This window comes from Octopus bimaculoides, chromosome 4, assembly GCF_046866305.1.
Source record: "Octopus bimaculoides isolate indiv1 chromosome 4, ASM4686630v1, whole genome shotgun sequence".
NCBI lineage: Eukaryota > Metazoa > Mollusca > Cephalopoda > Octopoda > Octopodidae > Octopus > Octopus bimaculoides.
This window is the reverse complement of record NC_142931.1, coordinates 128,808,311-128,829,302: the sequence shown is the minus strand read 5'-3', so window position 1 is coordinate 128,829,302 and position 20,992 is coordinate 128,808,311. Positions and strand designations below refer to the sequence as shown.

The 20,992-nt window shown below is 35.7% G+C and overlaps 2 protein-coding genes across 2 annotated transcripts in view; one reads left to right on the top strand and one right to left on the bottom strand.

Annotated features, from left to right (window-relative positions):
• Nucleotides 1–2,551, bottom strand: part of LOC106867540 (synaptophysin) — a 185,024-nt gene extending 182,473 nt beyond the window's left edge. Inside the window, exon 1 of the mRNA XM_014912438.3 lies at nucleotides 2,481–2,551. Coding sequence (XP_014767924.1) covers nucleotides 2,481–2,516 — 36 coding nt within the window. The 5' untranslated portion in view covers nucleotides 2,517–2,551. The remainder of the gene's footprint in view (nucleotides 1–2,480) is intronic.
• LOC106867541 (proteasome subunit alpha type-5) lies at nucleotides 1,213–16,576 on the top strand. Its single transcript, XM_014912441.3, has 9 exons — nucleotides 1,213–2,804; nucleotides 7,078–7,178; nucleotides 8,357–8,483; nucleotides 8,609–8,676; nucleotides 10,087–10,194; nucleotides 12,282–12,340; nucleotides 13,310–13,412; nucleotides 14,897–14,983; nucleotides 16,239–16,576. The coding sequence occupies exons 2-9, from the start codon at nucleotides 7,083–7,085 to the stop codon at nucleotides 16,314–16,316; spliced, it is 726 nt and encodes a 241-aa protein (XP_014767927.1). The 5' UTR covers nucleotides 1,213–2,804; nucleotides 7,078–7,082; the 3' UTR covers nucleotides 16,317–16,576.
• The last annotated feature ends 4,416 nt before the right edge of the window (nucleotides 16,577–20,992 follow it).

The following is a 20,992-nucleotide window of genomic DNA, read 5'->3' as shown; positions in this document are numbered from 1 at the left end:
GATAATAATAATAATAATAATAATAGTAATAGTATTTCTCAAACCGCGAATAACAGAGATAAACAGAAGTGTGTGTTTGGGATTTTTTATTAAGTTTTTTTCAGTGGTCGGGAACAATCGGGACAGGAGTCATCGTTTGAGTAAGTGGTCCCAAATTTAAAAGGAATAGAATGTACATTAAAATGTGGGTGCCACTTACAGTAGTCAGTAAAGAAGGAGCTCGAGGGTAGTAGCAGTGGCCCTACGTAGTAAGGAGGACGTGGTAGTGGCGGTACAGGAGTCGGTCGACTAGATCGGAAAATACGCCTACACATCTAGTATATTTGAAAATCGATAGTGGTGGTAGGTGGTGGAGAGGTTTAGAAAAACAGAAAAATCGCCCAAAAAAGATGAAAGCTACGTAATTAATGAGTCTTCTCAAGTCTCAAACACAAAGTCATAATGACGACTAAAAAATTGTGTGTATTTGAACATCTTAAATGACAGGTATCTCTCTCTTCGATGTTCAAGAACCAAGAAAAAGCAATCATAAACTATAAATAAGAAGCATTATCCTCCCGAAAACTGTAGACATTCCAAATATGTAATTATCATTTTACTAATAAGATGAGAAAAAGAAAAGGTAGCAGTTACGGTTGGTGAAACTGTCAACGCTTGTGGTCAGTTTTTACAATTGTGATGGTAATAAATAATATATAAAACGTTGTCTGAAGTGTGGTCATGTGTGAAGTGATAGATATTAGGGTAGAATTTATAGAGTGGCAGGCATAATTGACGTTGAAAGCAGGACGTTAGTATACGTGTCTCGATTATAATAGGTATGTGTGCAGGAATGAATATGTCTATCACATATATATATCAATGCCATGTAAGACTGGGTATATGTATCTCTCTTATCAACAGTAATGACCAAGCGTGGGTACTCGTATCCGATATATCTATCAGGAGAGCGAGCAAGGATGTATCTCACATGACAGGGTTAATGAACAAAGATGATTTCATGTAAATTAGATGAAGGTTTTAAAATCTAGAACAAAGTAAATCGATCCGAGAAAAAATGTTAACGAATAAATCCGTTATAATCTATTATTATCGTGATTTGTGTTACTCATCAATGAATAGATTATTATTATTGATCACCTGCTTGTTCTTTATCGACTCCTCTCTCTCCCTCCCTCACACACATACACACGTATATATGTATTTATACACATTCTATGTTTGTGTAAGCGAGTAGTGACTGGGAAAATATGTATGTGTTAATATCTAACTCGTAGATTACAAGTCAAAATAATTCAATATATTTTGTTTTAGTGTTTTTAACTATAAAGAAAAGCGAGACGGAGAGAGAGAGACAAAGCACAGTAACAATATATAATAGTTGTAAATCTATTTTGGATAAGTTAAGAATAAACTGATGAAAACAAGAGGTTGTTTTCAGATTGACACTCACTCAATAGTACAATTCTTAGTACGTATAATGGTTAGACATAAAATTATCTAGCTTCACTATTTACAACTGTCATTGCATTGGCATCGAGCAGCAACACTACACGAACAGGTAACCAATCAACACTGATAGGGAGAAAGCAAGCAACTAGTCAGTTTTCACGCTTCTTCCTTGTGTATAGAGAATTGTATTATTTAAGAAATTGCTGTTATTAAAATAGTAAATATATAGTAGGCTGGTGGTACTGAGCAGGAGTCGAAGTGGCAGCACAGTGGTCGTAGCATTCTGCTACTATATGAAAACTGGTGTAGACCAAGTTGAGGGGAGGGTGAATTTAGGAGGCAGGAATATATTATGTGCAATACATTAGGTTTGATTTAAAAGAAACAGACTACCCAAAATATAAGGAAATGTAACAGTCAAATAAAAGAAAAGAATGTGAATGTATAATTTGAAAGGTTGGCAGCAATGAAATGATTATCAAGCGTTTTGTCCGATCAAATCGTTTAATCGCCCAAGGCCCATATAGAGTGAAATAAATTAGCGATATTTTTTTAATTATATTAATAATTAAGATAGACGTTTGATAATGTCTCAGAAAATATGTTCTATTGGTAAAATCAGTTGTAAATTAGATGTAATGGGGGAAAAGATCAGAAGTGGAATATATAATAATACGAGATCAAGAATGAGACATGTCATAGTTCCAACTAAGACAGTTGTATTTTATGATTCAATAAGTGAACTGCTTTAACATATCATCAAAACTAACTTAGAATAAAGAGATAAAGAGGACAGTGTATAACACCTTGAGAGAGAGACAGAGAGAGAGCGAGAGAGATTGTGTGTGTGTGTGTGTGTGTTGGCTTGTTAGTAATATGAAACCAATAGTAAAGAAAAATAATTTAGCAACTAAATAACACAACATCTAACTTCGAGATAAAAATTGCCGTGTCTACTTTTTTTTCAAATATTATCCTAAAAATTGACATTTCATTTATAATGTGCTTAAATATAATGATTTCCTCACCTGGTTTGGGCTGGGAATTTTCGGCAAGTTCTCCATCTTGTTTACTCTAGTTCATTCAATCAACTGAAGATGAGTTGTTACAGCTAAGCAGCACAGAATTTCACTCGTAATCATAAAAAAACAACGGTGATAAAAAATTATCTAAGTATTTATTACAACGTTAAAATGACGCATATAAAAAGAACAAATTATCTATTAAGATATATTGTCAATGTGAAACTATAATGAAATAACGATAGAATTCACTGCGACCCTAGTTACTGTTTCCGGTGTGCTGTGTCATCTCCCTCATTTTTCAATTGTCCAGTTGTGGTGTTCATCCCGGTGAGTAAATTATTTCATATATTTACTGTTTTCTAGTTGACTGATTGTCAACAAAGAACTTCGGATTTTTCTTCTTTCTATATAAGAACATTTAAAGTCAAATCATGTCCTAAAATCAAATGGTTACTATGTTAAAAGTACAGCAGAAACCATGCTGGTGCTTCCAATGTCTACAATATTTATTTCTAACTTTATTATACATTCTACCACCTTCAAAACCGTTCTCTCTCATAGTTTATCTCTTATTTCCATTGTTACATGTTCACTAAATGTTTGGGGGGGGGGGTTCTGTCTAATGTATTCTACTAAAATATATGTAGTGTAATATCGACAAGTTTGATTGTGTCCAAATACTGTGGAAGCTTCTTATTAAAATCACTCACAATTCTATTAACATTAACGAGTCCCTTTGTGTTTAAAACGAATAATCAGCCCCTTATTGTTTATTAAAAAGGCTTCGCCCCCTAAATGATCGCAAAAACAAAAACGGCTCCTGCTGTACATGGACATTGTAACTATATATTTATTTCTTAATGACCTTAACTCCATGAAAATAATAACATTTGAAATTCACTTGGAAATCATTTCATATATGTTTGGATCAGCAGCTTGTATCGAGTCTTTTGTGATATGGACATTGATGTATGAGGGAAATTATGTCACATCTTCAGAAGATATGATTTCATTGAATTTAAAATACGCGATACTTTGATGTATTGAACAATAAATTTAGTGTACAACTGAAACTAATTTGTAATAGTCATCATTTGCGTTGAAGGGCCAAATCTTAACTCAGAATATTATACGAGCCAGCGAGCCTCTAAGTAGTTGCTCGACCTGCTAGAAATATCAGCCAAGTCTTCCTCAAATCACGACCTATCGTCTGAAATAAAGCATCTAGTTTCACATACTCGAAAAATGATGGATTTATTACGCCTGAAAGACCTTTCATCATGGGCCTGTTCGATCAAGTTTGATTCGGAGGCGAAACAGCAACTTCATTTCTTCACTTGTACAGTCAGCGATTTCTGCAAACTCGTGCTTAGCATTTTTTTAAACATATTTTATTTTTTTAAGACACTGTAAAACTTATAAAATAACTAATTTCAACGAGGTATGATATAAATACAGATCTAAATTAGTATACAGAAGTTTTTCAATTAGTCGAATTTCAAGAGTTTGTTTCTCACTCATTCAGAGCGATTTCAAATTGTTTCATTTATGACTGCACTTATATTCATCATCATCATCATCTTCTTACATCCATTCTTTTCATAGTTCTATAGGTTGGACGGGACTTCTAAAGCATAATCTTTCTCTACCTGTCGTAATGGATGTAATCAGCTTTCACCGCCTCTTCCCATTTTTTTTCCTTCGTGTTCCTCTTCCTTAGGTTCTTCCTATTTGGATTGTTTTGACACTTCCTGACCTAGCAATCATCCTCTGTTTACATCACATGTAGATACAGCTCAGTCTTATATTTTGCATACAGCATCTCTTTTACCAAGTTTTAGTCTCAGTTCATTTGTGCTCCATCGTTTGTGCACAGACTAACATTATATATCCATTAAGGCATGCTTGCCTCTCTTTTTTTTTTAGCCTTCGTACATCTTCCATATTCAGTGCCCATATTTTGAAACATCACAATTCGTACACAAGAATCTTGTAATCTGCACTTGATGTAAAAAAAAAAATCCATTTATTTCAGACACTGGAAATAGCTTCCCAAACATTTCCCCCCCTTTTTCCTACTCTGGCTACTATGCTTTTAGAACACCCTCCTTCACTGTTAATTTGGTCACCTATTTAAGAGAAGGTATCCACTACGTCTAAAGAGTCCTCAAAACACTTGAACGGTTTCATTGATTTTATGGGTGCTCGTGCTGCAGTTACTCTTGTACATCTACTTCATATAAGATTCTTTGTCAATTTGCCTGTGATCCTGCTGCATTTCTTGTGCATCCATTGTTTACAATGGCTATACCATATAGAAGTCCTGTCTACTCTTTCTGCATAATGAGCATGGTCTTCTTTCCTGCTAACTAAAACTTAAGCGTCCCACCACAAGTCTAGGTTTTGCTATTTGGTATGAGAATATTGGTGGTATGTTTCAGCTCCATCACAGAAATTAGGGTCTTAAACAAAGAGCATTAACAACCTAGAGTGGTTGTTTCAAGATATTTGCTTTGTATGAACAACTGTGTTACATGATAATGTGATGTGTGTCATGCATACAGAACACATGCAAAGACTAGAAAGAAATGGATGTGCAAATGTCAGTGTTCGTGTACAACAAAGTGCAAATATAAAAGAATTGGGCATTAGAGGAATTGGGTGTGCAAGAGAGAAAACAATGCTTGTATAGTCATGTGATGTATAGGATGAAGATAACTGTATAAAGAATTGCTAAATGTTCTCAGAACCTGTGGAAAATGGGACCCAGGAAGACATGGGACAAAGTTAGTCTCTGATTATGTCCATTTATATTGAATGGGTTTGTAGTAGTCTCTCATCTGGACATTCTGAAGTTGATTTTTACCTAACATCCTTCAGGACCAATGATAGTAAGTGGATACTCACTATGATGTAAGCAGACTGCAGGACAAATATTAATAGAGAAAGAATTTCTCAGGCAAGATTTTCAGCAAAGTCGTGATTCCTGAGTGTCATCCTGCTGTTTTCATAATGCTACCGTTAGTGGGGATTGAACCTGCAACCTTCAGGTGATATTATTTACCTGAATTGTAGAGTATATTGCTTGTTCACAAAGACCACTGATGAAATAAGGTACCAGTCAAGTACTCAGTTAAATTAATCATTTGTATTCTCTCAAAACAAATGTGATACAAAGCCACACATTTTGAGGAGAATATCATCTAACTAGGATACTACATTGTTTAACACTAGAAATGTTAATTGCACACAATTCAAAAATTATTGTAGATGTTGACATCATGGTGTTTCATTTTTCATAGTTTTATGATATCGATATATACTATATATTATAGGTTGTTTGCACCACCTGCCAAAAAAATAAACCATATGAAGTCATAAAATTCAGTAGATTTATACATTTAATAATGGTTTCCTACCTCTCCTTTTCTTTTTTCCTTTCAAATTGAAAAGCATCTTTGCCTCAATTGATGCATTCAGGTGAAAAATCTGGTCCTTCTAATGTTAATATGTCCTTTGATTTTGAGGAATATTTGGCTGGTATTTTGAGAAGGTCAAGCAACCATATAGAAGATCCCTCATTAACCCAAAAGAAACTGTGGCCTGAGTTTTCTTTTATAAAGTTTATTGGTAATGGCTGATATGTATAGCAACCTAACTTTTTTTATCCAATCTGACCTACCTCTACTACAAACTCCAAGCCAACAATTTCTATTCACCAACCCCAATCTAGTGAGGTTATCTACATTACTCTCAATTGACAAGAAATAGCAACTAAATCGTTTTTTTTTAATTGCACCCTACTATCTTAAAAAACAAGAATACATGAGTAATGTGATCATAGAAAGAGTCCTTGTGGGGTAAGCTATAACCTGTTGATACTTAACCTTCTGTCTTTTGCCTCAGTTTCCACAAAATATCAAGTATCAACATATAAGCATCATTGGTGCTTCCAGTATAGGAGCTAACTGGCAGAATTATTAGAATGCCATACAAAATGCTTAGCAGCATTTCATCCATCTTTACATTCTGAGTTCAAATTCTGCTGAGGTCGACTGTTGCTTTCCATTCTTAGGAGGTCTATGAAATAGGCACCAGTTGAGCAAGGGGGTGTCAATGTTATCAACTAGCCAATTCCCTCAAAATTTCAGGCCTTGTACCTATAGCAGAAAGGATTGTTAGTCCTTCCAATTAGGAGGATGGATTGGCAAAATCGTTAAAGCATCATAAGAATGCCTTCTATTTGTTCTAGTTCTTTATGTTCTTATTTCAAATCCTGCTAAGGTTAACTTTATCTTTCCTCCCACTAGGATTAATAATATACTGTCAAGCCCTGAGATTGTGGATTCTCCCCCAAAATTTCAGGTTATCTGTGCCTATGTTAGAAACATCTGTTATTGTTTCCATTGTATTAAATGTATTTTCTGGAATCAGCTTTAAGATAATAATTTCATAAATGGATATCTGAACTTATACCGTGAGAGTTTGTTTAAATCAGTGATTGTTTCGAAATTTAGTGAAAAATTCTTTTTTCTCATTTGTTCAGAGTTACGTCCCTTGTATGATAATGACTACTTGTTTTCTTTCTGTTTATGTTCAGGTACAATGTTTCTAACCAGATCAGAATATGACCGTGGTGTTAATACATTCTCGCCAGAAGGAAGGTTGTTCCAGGTAGAATATGCTATTGAAGCTATTAAAGTAAGTATTAAACACTTGTTCTGTCCCTCTGACTTATTATTAGCTGGCAAAGAGAGAGAAGTAGCACTTAAAGGAGCATATTTAACTATTGTAGGAAACCTGTTTCAGTTCAGGTCAGCCTTCATCTTAAGAACACATTAGACATTGTAGTTATAGTTGGTGTTTAAGATTTAGTCACAAACAATAGCTTAATCACATGACTAAATATATGCATAGTAATATGACTGTATTGGCGTTAGGAAGGGCATCCAGCTGTAGAAATTCTGCCAAATCAGATTGGAGCCTGGTGTAGCCATCTGGTTCGCCAGTCGTCAGTCAAATCGTCCAACCCATGCTAGCATGGAAAGCAGACGTTAAACGATGATGATGTGAATTGTTACTGCACCAGAAAATATGCTTAGCAGCATTTCTTCTGACATTACATTCTGAGTTCAAATGCCACTGGGGTTGACTTTGCCTTTCATCCTTTTCTAGTTGATAAAATAAGTACCAATTGAACACTGAGGTCGTTTTAATCAACTTACTTCCTTCCTGAAATTGCTGGCCTTGTGCCAAAATTTGAAACCAGTTTGACTATTGCATATGTATAAGAGATGTTAAATTTAGTTATGATAAGATCTTCACAGAATTTAACCTTTTTAATACTCATAATATGATAGTGCTTTTGACCCATTTTCGTATGACTTACCTTTTATTTGATTTAATTTTCCAACAAGCTTACCTGAAATATTTTGTTATTTTCTTTTAACTATTTAACATATGTTGTGTTTTGGAAAAAGACATCTTTCCAACATTGTCTATTTATTATTACTCTTTTAACTCTTTCACTGCAAAGTTTAATTTCATCATTATTCCATCAATGTTGTTAAATATCTACGAAAAACATAGAATTGGTATTTTCTGCAAGTGTCTTTGGCTTGATAAAACTTGACCTGTCTCAACAGAAAGTAGTTTCAAATATGATATTCCTCAACAAAAAATAAATTTGTGTATAAAACTACTTTCCACAGTTAAGAGTGATGAAATTTTGAATATATCTGCTTTCCACAGTAAAAGGGTTAACAGACAATTTCAAATAAAAGTTCTTGACAATCCTATATTTATTTAACATTTATCAGTATTAAAAGTAGGGAAAGATTTTGTTAGAATTTACATTGGATATCATTTTGTATTTATAGCTTGGTTCTACTGCCATAGGGATCCAAACCAACGATGGTATTGTGTTGGCTGTCGAAAAGAGGGTTACTTGTCCTCTGATTGTGGCTTCAAGTATAGAGAAAGTTCTCGAGATTGATTCACATATAGGTAAGTATAAAAGATAAATTTGCAAGTAAATTGTAATGAATTCTTTATTGTGTTAGTTTAATTCATTGTATAAAGATAGTCTGGTCTGTTGACTACCTGTTCCAACAAACTCTTGTTTCTTTCAGGTTGTGCTATGAGTGGATTGGTTGCAGATTCCCGAACAATGATTGACCGAGCACGAGTTGAAGCTCAGGTGAATATTGAATTTAAATATAATGTCTTCTATCGTGACAGAAAATGCTTATATGGACGGAAAAGTGTGTGTATGTACCAACTCTAACTACCATATTTTTGGACATACAAATCAAATTTTTCTGACCAAAATTTACAGTTAAAAAAGGTAGATTTATTTATTCACTAAGGAAACTTTGGAGGACCAAAAATTCTATGTGAAATGCCACAAGATTTGGAAATATAGTGACAATGTTTGAATGTTTACATTATATACTACCTCAACTTGTGAGTTGGAAAATACAATACTTTTTGCATGGTTTAGTCAAGAATGGTTAGTGAGATTGACACAACACATCAGTGTTGATGACTGATGAGAGAATGAGAGTCAAGTAGGTTTGAGTAAAAACTGTATTCAACTAACTGGTTCAGAGGTGCAGATGCTGCAGCAGTGATTGAATAGACGGTGTGGAGACAGCATGTCTGAGCTAAAGATTGTAGTATGTTGGCAAGTAAATCTTTGCTAATCAGTTGGAAGATGACTTTCTTTTGAATGATTTTTAAGATGAGTATTTGTAAATGCAACAGCTGCACTGGCTTGGCTTGCAGACTAGGACAGGTTGGGTTTAATTTATTGTGTAGTCTATATATGTGGTCATGACCACTAAATTATTTTGCATTGTATCAGCTATTAGCAGTACAAGAAGATCAGTCACTCTGTTGTAACATAAAATATCAAAAGCTCTCTACAAATTTACAATGTATCTGTGTATATATAATGGTACAGGCATGGCTGTGTTATTAAGCAGTTCACTTCCTGAGCATATGGTTTTAGGTGCAGTCTCACTGTATGGCACCTTAATCAAATGTCTTCTTCTTTGACCCCAGGCTGACCTAAGCCTTGTGATTAGATCTGGTAGGCAGAAACCAGAAGCATGTCATGTATATTTGTGTGTGTTCATGAGTGGGTCTGTATTTCCTCATCTACACATGTTTTCTTGCATTATAAACAATAGCTTCATGATTAAGTTATTCTTTCTTGCAGTCCACCATAAAAGAATGTCCAGCTTCTTGATATGTTGTATGATCTTTGTAAATAAAGGGTTCATCTGTGTGATATCACCATTTGTTCCTAATTCTCCATGTAAACATGTCCAAGCTGTTTGTTGTTCAGTAGACTGGATTATCACATCTCCCTTAGAATCAGGTGAGGACTGATGACTGGAAGAGTATGCTGGGGCGTAGAAAATTCTGTCCTAGCAGAATTTCAACATAATCTTATCTAACTCATGCAAGCATGGAAAAGTGGATGTTAAAACAACAGCAGCAGCAAATCCTAAACTGCCATTCCTCCAGAGTCATCATTTCAGTAAGACTTGACCATTTCATCAGATTAATCTAGTCTATAAATATTTACTGTGTTGTCTTTCAGAACCATTGGTTTACTTATAATGAGAAGATGAGTGTTGAGAGTGTTACACAAGCTGTTAGTAATCTCGCATTGGCATTTGGTGATGATGATGCAGATCCAGGTGCTATGGTAAGTACTTCTCTCTGTTTCTCCAAATTGTAATAATAATGTGGTTATATACTTTTCATTGAGGGCACATGGTTTAATGGTTAGGGTGTTGCACTCACAACTGCAAGATGGGTTCAGTTCCCAGACTGGTTGGTGAGTTGTGTTCTTCAGCAAAACACTATATTTCATGTTGCTCTGCAGTCATTTTGACATTTGGTGTATGGAGCACCATGTACCTGTACAGACATTGTCGATTTGAATAAAGGAATAAGCTTATGTCCCACAAACATTTGATCACAATAAACAAATCATCAGGGGCCAGTTGTTCAGCAAGGAATTGCAAAACATTCTTTCTCTCACTTCAGTGACTACCAAAGTACTTTTTATACTGTGATATTTTGAACTGATACATTTTTATTGATGATGGTGTTTCACCCCCAATTTAGCTCTAATCAAGCAGACCTGTGATTGAAAGTAGTCAGGCTATTAATTAATTTTTTTTTTTTTTTTTGGTATTTTATTCACTAAATTTCTATCTTAGATTATATTATTTCAATATGTCTTTTTTTCACAGCAGTAGGGCATGATATGAAGATTTAGATATTTTCTCATGATTGTTGTATAGTTATGTTATTCAGTTTTTCTCTTTGCCTGAGTTGGTCAAGTCTTCACCACAGCAGCCCAGTCTTTTGTTATTTCTCTAATGAAGTTCAGCATCCTGAGATCAGTCACTACAACTGTTTTTCCTGTTTTCATCTTATTCATTATATTTTTCTTAGCTCATTTGTACTCCATTCTTTATGCATCCTAACATGCAACAGAAAATACTTACCTCATTTCATTCAAGCCTTCACACATCCTCTACAGTCAACACACCTATTTCACTACCATGCAGTATTGCACTATGTACTTGGTGGCAGCAGTGGCATTAACTCATGTCCAAGTAATTAATCTGTAATGAGTATTGAGCCTCTTCATCTTGATGGGTACAAAGGGTGCTGGTGGCTGTTCAGGCCAAGTGCAACATAGAAGAGCCAGTGGGGAATATGTACATAATTATCAAACAATCTACCCATTTCTTGAAGAGACAGTGCCCTTGTTGCAGGTAGATATAATAGCTCCTCAAAAATTTTTGACTCTGTATTTACTTTGGCTGTTCTGCTTCTTGGACTCCTACCTCCACTTCTAATTCAATCGCCAAGGTGCCATCCAGGCATTTGAAAGCATCTATTACACAGGTCTTACGGTTTACTGCACCTGTGCATATGATTTCTGTTTTCTCCTTTCGTCTGCCTGTGATATCACCACACCTCTTGTGTCCATGGTCTACATTATGGAATTTCTACTACATTTAAGACTTTCGAATATTTGAAAGTATGTATTTCAAAGGATGAAAGGACCTCGACGGAATTTGAACTATGAACATGAAGACGAACGAAATGCCGCTAGGCATTTTGCTCGGCGTACTTACGATTCTGCCACTTCGCCGCCTGCCTGATGACGTAAAGAGTGAAGTGTAGTGATACACAGGGTTACCTCCCATGGGCTTGAACTGGAGACAAAAATTGAAATATATACCTTCACTTGAAAAGATATAATTGGCAGAAATGATACATCATTAAGCTGAGTATTGTACAGTGTTCTTCATTCAATATTCTGGGTTCAAATGCACTTGTAACAACTATTAGAGAGCTTCTGTGTAGTGCTAGAAATAGCTGTCACATTTTTAAATCGTACCTTATTTTCCTAAAAATAAGGAGGATACATTTGACATTGTTGTCCCTGATATACAAAAGAACAGAATAATCGTGGTTGGAAACCATTTAAATTAGGAATTTACTTGGCCAAAAAATAACATTCTTTTAATCACTCTACAATTGATAAAAATGAATATTAACTACGGCTTGTTGGGAGTGATGAAATGCTTAGCTATATACCTAATTTAATAGCCTATCCATTTGAGTTAAGTCTTAATTCATAATTTTTGCCATTATTTTGTAGGACTATATTCTAATTTATAATATAATCTTTATTATTGTGTCTAAGGACTCATCATATAAAGTTATTTGACTAGATAACTTATTAAAAACCTACATTTTTCTTTATAGAGCCGTCCATTCGGTGTAGCATTGCTATTTGCTGGTATCGATGAGAAAGGTCCTCAATTGTAAGTAACTGTAAACATCTAGAAACTTTTACAACTGTTTCTCATACTAAATTGTGTTACCTAAATTTTTCATAAAATTTAGATAATACTCTGGCTGCATGATGACATGATCATAATTTATTTATAATTATAGTTTGCTGAAAGCTAACCTGAACTATGTTTTTTTTTTTGTTTTGTTTTTTTCTTTCTTTCTATCCTGCATTTTAATGGTTAGGTAGTGATCATAAGACTTCAATTTCTGAACCAGACAGTGTTATTCTTGAGCAAAGTACTTCCTTTCACATCATTGTCTACTCAGCTGAAAAAGAGTGAGTGGTAATGCAGTACTCTCTCTCCAGCTGTCACATTTTCTCAACATTACACAAAGTCATGGGTGAGAGGGACAAGAGAGAGTCTATCTCTCCTGGGGACTATATAGACTCCAAAAACAATTAATGAAAGCATAGTATATGTTACTATGTCTTACTTGTTTGCAATGATAGCTTAAATATTGTGTAAAATTAAAGTTAGTAATGTTGTGCTGTCACACTTACATAAAGAGTCTCAGTAATACAGATATGTACAGCAAGACACCTCTTTTTATCCCTTTATCATATGTTAAGCTCTCATTTCTCAGCACAATGCCATCTCACTTAATACTACTCCCAATCTTAGTTGAGGGGTCTTTGTCTTGCAAGCTATTTGATGACCATGCTGGTCCTGGTGTCATGCAAAAAGCACCCAGTACACTCTGCTAAATGTTTGACATTAGGAAGAACATCTACCCTTAGAGACCATGCCAGAGCAAACAGCTTAGTACAGCCTTCTGGCTCGCCAGCTCCTGTTAAACTGCCCAACCCACACCAGCATGCAAAATGGACATTAAATAATGAAGATGATTATTTATATGTATATACACACAATATAGAATATTGTCTTAGCTTAATGTGTGGCATTGAATCATAAATTTTTTTTTTCATATTTGGATAGATTCCATATGGATCCATCAGGCACTTTCATACAATATGATGCTAAAGCTATAGGATCTGGGTCAGAAGGAGCACAACAAGCACTGCAGGATGTCTATCATAAGGTATTCTTTAATGTGTTCAAATATTTGACATGCACTTTTACCATAAATGTTTGGGGGGGGGGGGGGGGGGGGGTTATAATATTTTGTTTGTTTTATAAAAAATAAAATGTGGGCATTTTGCTCTTTGTTGGAACTAAGTTTTATTTTTACCACTAGATGTATTTCCTATTGCTAACTACTACACTATTGAAGTAGAACAGAAATCTATTTCTCAACTGAACTAACTCAAATCAGGTAATGTTTTAGGTAGGGGTCACTATTTATTGACTGCAACAAGATTTGAACACTTCAATCATGTTATATTCGGTATGTCAGTTTATACATAATATAGTGGTGGATGGGATCAGGTGAGGGACATTGGTGCATGTGGTTAAGAAGCTTGCTTCCCAACCACCTGTGTGGATTCAGTCCCACTGCATAGCACCTTGACTAAGTGTGTTCTACTATAGCCCTCAGGCAACCAAAGTCTTGTGAGTAGATTTGGTCGGTGGAAACTTAAAGAAGCCCACCATGTATGTGTATATATATATGTGTGTGTGTGTGTCCCTGTAACTTAGCAGTTCAGCAAAAGAAGCTGATAGAAGTACTAGGCTTACAAAGAATAAGTCTTGGGGTCAATTTCTTTGGCTAAAACCTTTTATGGCGGTGCTCCAGCATGACTACAGTCATATGACTGAAACAAGTAAAAGAATAGAATATATATATATATATATATATATATGTGTGTGTGTGTGTGTTTATGTATCTGTCTGTCTATCTATCTTTGTGCTTCTGCTTGTGTTGTATTTGTCCCTCACCACTGCTTGACTAGTGTTGCTTTGTTGACGTATGGTTCAACAAAAAAGGATTGATACAATAAGTACCAGACTTTAAAAAAAAATATTGAGATCATTTGGTTGACTAAACCATCTTGGGCACAGTCCAATGACTGTAAAGCAAAGGAAAAGAAAATATAAAATGATAGAAAAACTGATTGTGTGTGTGTAATGGTCTATTTAGGTTGATGCTATGTGGTAGTGGCAGTAGCAATAGAGATGATGGTGGAGTAGTAGTTATAGTAGTAAAGGCAGAGCGTAGTCGTTACCAGTGCTGCCTGACTGGCTCCCATGCCAGTGGTACATAAAAAGCACCATTCAAGCATGGTCGATGCCAGTTAAGCCTGACTGGCCCTCGTACCAGTGGCACGTAAAAAGCAGCTACTACACTCTCGGAGTGGTTAGCGTTAGGAAGGGCATCCAACTGTAGAAACCTTGCCAGATAAGATTGGAGCCTGGTACAGCCTGCTGGTTTGCCAGCCCTCAGTCAAACCGTCCAACCCATGCCAGCATGGAAGGCAGGCGTTAAACAATGGTGATGTGGTCATATAGGAAGGAGTAGAGGCAATATTAGCTGTGGCGGTGTTATCTGTTCTCGTTAAAATTTGTTTTGAAGAGTTAATCAGCAATGTGGATGATGGTGAGATATCTGGTCTTTCTTCTGTCTAGTCAATGAGTCTGGATAACGCACGTAAAGAAGCTCTAAAGATTTTGCAGCAAGTCATGGAAGAAAAACTAGACTCAACTAATGTCGAGGTGAGTGTTATCTTTGTAACTGTTGATCTTAGTGTTTTTTTATTTGTTTAGTAGCTTAAAATGTGTTCAGTGAAGCACCTATTTATCCAGCCCTTCTTCAACAGGTTTTGCCTTTTTACAGTACCCAGTACACGAAGTGGCTGGCATTAGGAAGGGCATCCAGCTGTAGAAACCATGCCAAAACAGACATGGAGCCTGGTCAGCTCCTGTCAAACCGTCCAACTCATGCCAACATGGAAAACGGATGTTTCATGATGATGAATGGAGAAAATGTATGGTCGATAGCATTAAACAATTCCCCACCCCTCTTTTTTTACGATAGTGTTTGATATGGTGGAGAATATGGTTATTATTTCTAGCTTGTCGGGCAATCACATAGAGACTTGTTCTACAACAGATTTTGATTTGTAATAAACTAAATCTGAGAAACAAAATGTTGTTAGCAACAAACAGAAATTCTCATACCAAAGAGGAGATAATGATTACATGAACCATAAGGCTGGTACTTCCATTTTGTGAATAATGATTGACTTCAACCACTTTTTAAATCTCTTGATTGAGTATTAAAACCTAGTTCAAGCACATGTGCTCTATCACTGAATCATGTCTATGAAATAGAACATCAATGTAACCATTTACTTGCTTATGGTTTTAACCAATATATTTTCTGGAAATAACAGCCAAATTTCCCTCAAATTACAATCTGTTGTCTTCAAAATAAAATTACATGTTGCATAATGTCATTCTAGATACACTGTCTGAATAAAGGATGTAGTGATTACACAATTAGAACACTTTGATCATAGTTCTGCTGAATCAGTACAGTCCTATGGCTAAACAATAACCAGTCACTGTACACCAAGTGTATTGAGCATTTAAGTCATCTAGTTGATATTTTAACTGGCAATGACAAGTGAAATCATGGTCATGGCCAGTGCTAGTGACACATGAAAGACACCCATGCTAGTGACACGTAAAAGGCACCCGTGCCAGTAACACACATAAGACACCCAGTACACTATATAGAGTGGTTGACATTAGGAACCCAACTAAAACAGACAACCAGTGCCTTGTGTTGCTCTCCATCTTACCAATATCAGTCAAACCATCTAACCCATGCCAGCATGAAAAGAGTTGCAAAAAGATGATGATGGTGTGTGGCAGGACTTTTCATGTTCCTTAATCGTTAAGCCCTTATGATTCTTGTGATAATGTAATCCTGTTTTAATGACTACAACTGCGGTTCTCATTACAGATGGCAACTGTGACGCGGGAGAAAAACTTCCAAATGTTTTCCAAAGAAGATCTCAAAACAATTATTGAGGAAATTTAAAAAGGCAGAAAATAAAACCTCTATCAATGTACATTTTAATTCAGAATTTGTTTTCATGGAATCCTGATGACCAGAACAGTTTCTTTCACTGCTTGCTCTGCTCATCCCTGTTTTTGCAAGGCAATGCAGTATGTATCGCTCCTATCACAGTCAGGCTTCTTTTCTTTCAATAAAAAAAAAAATTGTCATTTAAAATTTTTTTTTTTTTTTTTTCCTTCATCACCTAGACAAATTTGTATGAATAAATTTCTTGATATGTTTTTTGTAGTTGCTGTTCTTAGTCACCTTCATCATCTTTATCATTCTCATTGCTTTAACTGTTTAGCATTTAAACTGGCCATATCCAGCTGTTTCATATTCAAACTCACAATCTGGCCTCTTACACATACTCTAGAATGTCATTCTAAAAATGAACTATCACACTATCAAAACCTCCAGTTACATGATAATGCATGATTAATTCAAAACAATGTGAATAAATAAATATCAAACTTGACAGAGTAATCTGAATGCTAAAGGCTTAATTACACATTTCTGACTTGTAAATTTATTTAAAGCCGCCAATTTTTATTAACAATAAGAAGTCATATAGCAGAGACCCATTGATAAGAGCTCTGGTACTATCTAAGACAGCTTTAGCTCAATGAAATAACTTCAACTCGCTCTCTTTGCTCTTTCATCTTTATTGTCAATATCTTATCCATCATTAAGGTGGCGAGCTAATAATCATTAGCATGCTGGGCTAAATGCTTAGTGGCATTTTGTACATCTTTATGTTCTGAGTTCAAATTCCACCAAGGTCAACTTTGCCTTTCATCCTTTCAGGGATCAATAAAGTAAGTACCAGTTGAACACGGGGCGATTTATTCAACTTAGCTCCTCCCCACAAACCTGCTGACTTTTTGCCAAAATTTATAACCAACAATTTATCCATCATTTTAAAGATTATCTTACATCATTAATATTATTTTCTAGTTACAAAGGTAGATATTGAGACAACTGCAATGAACCAAATCTTTTATAACCTTACAGTGCAGTTCTTCTCAAATTAACAAATATCAGGACTTAACTAAAAAAAAATATTTTATTGAAATTTTTCCCTTCCACCTCCCCAATATTATAGAGAAGACAAAATAGTTTACATTCATGTAACTTTTTTTTTTTTCACTCAGGTATTGGACAAGGTTAAAATCTTGATTATATTAATCCTTTACAAAGGCAGCAAGCCAGTAGAATTGTTAGCATGTCAGGCAAAATACTTAGCAGCATTTCTTCCGTCTTTATGTTCTGAGTTCAAATTCAACCAAGGTTGACTTAGCTCTTTATCTTCTCAGGGTCAGTAAAATAGGTACTAGTTGAGCACTGCGGTTGATGTATATAATCGATTAGTCCCCTCTCCCAGAATTGTTGGCCTTGTGCCAAAATTTGAAAGTATATTTATCCTTTACATATCAACCCAACCAAGACTATCCCTGGTTCTATGTAAAATAAATTTAATGCTTAAATTGATATAAATCAAAACCCTTCCATCAAAATTCCATGTTAATTTATTTTCCAAACAGTAGCTTAATAATGACAAAATTAATTGAAGCAAAAGTAGTTTATTTCAACAGAAATATGGTAACAAAAGGGTTAAACATGGTAATTTGTCTACTCCTTTTTCAATCCACCACTCCCTCAACTTCAAAAAACATTTTGTAAAGCATATGGTTGACCTCATTTTAGTCACTGGCCATTACTTAAAGGAGTTTTTTTTCCCCAAATATTTATTTCTATTGGGTTTTTTTTTTTTTTTGCCTTTGCATTCATACACTATAACTCAAGGCAAGGAAACTACTTACCTCCCTTCGTAACATTACAAGCAATGGGAATATATCTTTTCTTTCCCCCCCCCCCCTCCCACTAATATATTCTGACAATATAGCCAAAGAACAGCAGATGCAGATTTTGTAGTAAATTTTTTTAATGAACATGACTTGTAATTTAATAACTTATATTGATCCAGCAGGCCTATGTTCAGAAGTATTCCTGGCATGACCTTGCTTTAAGACAATTTAGCACAAAATTTTCTAGGTTTAAAATCTCTGGATGATACATGTATGTGGAGGCACATGGTTGAGGTGTTGCACTCATGATAGTAATATTGTGGTTTCAATTCCTGGACTGGGCGATGTATTGTGTTCTTGTAGAAATGAAAATTTGAGGTATTCCAGATTGCTAGACAATGTATCAAAGAGAAGTCTGTACAGATGAATAATGGTATGCTTTTATTCTGATTCTGAAAAGAAAGATGCATGGAAGTGCTACGACAAAAGGCTATTAAATGTAGAGAATGAATGAAAGATAGGGAATCTCCCCTATCTGAACCCAACATAGGGACTGGCCATTCATGTTGACAGTGGTATGATAGATAAGGTAATTAAGGATATGAAGACAAGGAAAGCTCCCAGATCCATTGCTGATATGCTTAAAATATTTGTTAGAGATGGATACAATCTAATTACCCATATAATTAATCAGGTTATTCAGGAAGGTGTCATCCCCAATGACTGGTGCAGCAGCATTATAGTCAGCTACTACAAGTGATACCTTAGAAGTAATTATGAGGCATCAGACTGCTGGACTTGGTCATGAAACTTACATAAATAGTCTTGGCCGAATCAATAAGGAACAATCAGATTAGATGAAATGCAGTTTGGCTTCATGCTGGAGAGAAGCACTACTGATGCCATCTTTATAGTCAGACAATTGCAGAAGTATTTGGCTATGAATAAACCATTGTACTTGGCATTTGTTGATTTAGACAGAATATTCCACTGTGTAATATGGTGGGCTCTGAGGAATGTAGAGGTAGAAGAGTGGCTTGTGAAAGCTGTAAAAGCCATAAACAGAGGTTCTGTTAATAAGGTTAGAGTTAATCATGAATTCAGTGATGAATTTAGCGTACAGGTGAGTGTTCATTAAGGTTTGGTTTTTAGCCCCATTCTATTTATCATTGTCCTCAGATCCATAACAGAAGAACTCAAGACTGGCTGCCCCTGGGAACTGCTATATGTTAATGATCTTGCTGTCATAGCAGATTCTATAACAGAACTAAAAACGAAACTCCAGGTGTGGAAGCAAAACCTGGAATCAAAGTACCTTAAGATTAACTTAGTAAACTAAGGTTCTAGTAAGAAATGTGTAGGCAGCAGTTCCATACAGTGTACCAAGTGCAAGCTGTAGACATACAAAAGGTGCAGTGGAATAATAGGAAGGTTATTAGAGTGAGCAGTGTTTGTATGTGGAAGATGCACAGAAGCTATAAAGACTACAGTTACACAGGAAATTAATTTTCTCCTGAGGCTTTTTAGAGATAGGTAGTGGATAATTTCTGCTACCTAGGGGGCCTAATTAGCAGTGGGAGAGGATGTATGAAAAGTGTAATTGCTAAAATAAGAATAGGATGGGGAAAATTCAGAGAGCATTTCTGAGTAAAAGTAAGATTGTATTATACATTTGTACAAACAATAATGCTACATGGTAGTGAGACTTGGGCCCTGAATGCAGAGAACATGCAAAGACTAGAGAGGTATGAAGCTAGTATGCTCCACTGGATGTGCAATGTCAGTGTACATGTGCAACAGAACACTAATGTGAAAAGTTAGGCATAAATGGAATTAGATGCACAGGACAAGAGAGAATATTGCATTGGTTTGATCATGCGATATGTATGGATGTGGGCAGTTGCATAAAGTATTGCTGATCACTTAAAGTGGATGGAATAGAGAGATCCAGAAAAACATGAGACAAAGTACTAAAGGTCAATCTCAAGATATTGAGCCTTACGAACGAGATGACAAAAGACCAAGTTATCTGATGCTTTGCTGTACTCAAGAAGATCTGTTCACCACAGCAGAATTTACCACCTTGGTAAATGCTTATCTGTGAGGGGCTCTTCCACACACCCACCTGCATCCTCTCTGTCCCTGTCAACCATTTCCCCCAAACTTCCCATCCCCTAACACCCATCACTTCTCTATCACCTGGGAGCAGAATAGGCACATACCACAATCCTCCTACTTTCTCAGTTATCTCCTTCACCACCCTGAACCACTTCTATTTACCATTATTTTCCCCTGCCTACTGTCTTCACCAATCACCACCTCTCTACATTCTCTCCCCTGTGTTGTTCTCCATCATATATGGTGGTTGTCTACTCCTTGTGCAGAGTTCGACCACCTTCTGTACCTACACCTTAGTCAATCATGGCGTCTTAAACCAGACAATGTTTTGAAAAGACACCCACATAGATTGGATATCTGATTTGGACCACCAAGACCTGCAGTTAAGTTCTGATCTTTGTGGATCTTAAAATGTCTTTTGAGGCCTCCATTGGATTTGCAGACCTTATAGCATACATGGCATTGAAAGATGTGCACAGACATATAGGTAGAACAGTTGGTGGAGGTTCATTTTCCATGGGTTCGCAAATGAGATTTAAGCCCAACAAAAACGGAAAGGCATATTCTGTCACAAACTATACACACAAAAAGGTCATTGTGATTCACCTTCTCAATCATAATATTCTTCTTTAAATCTCTCTTGAGTCTTGCATTCGCTATCCTGGCCTCTTCAAACGCTTTCACTCCACTCCACACTTTTGTTTGCCATCCAGCTCAATCCGAAGCAAGGGT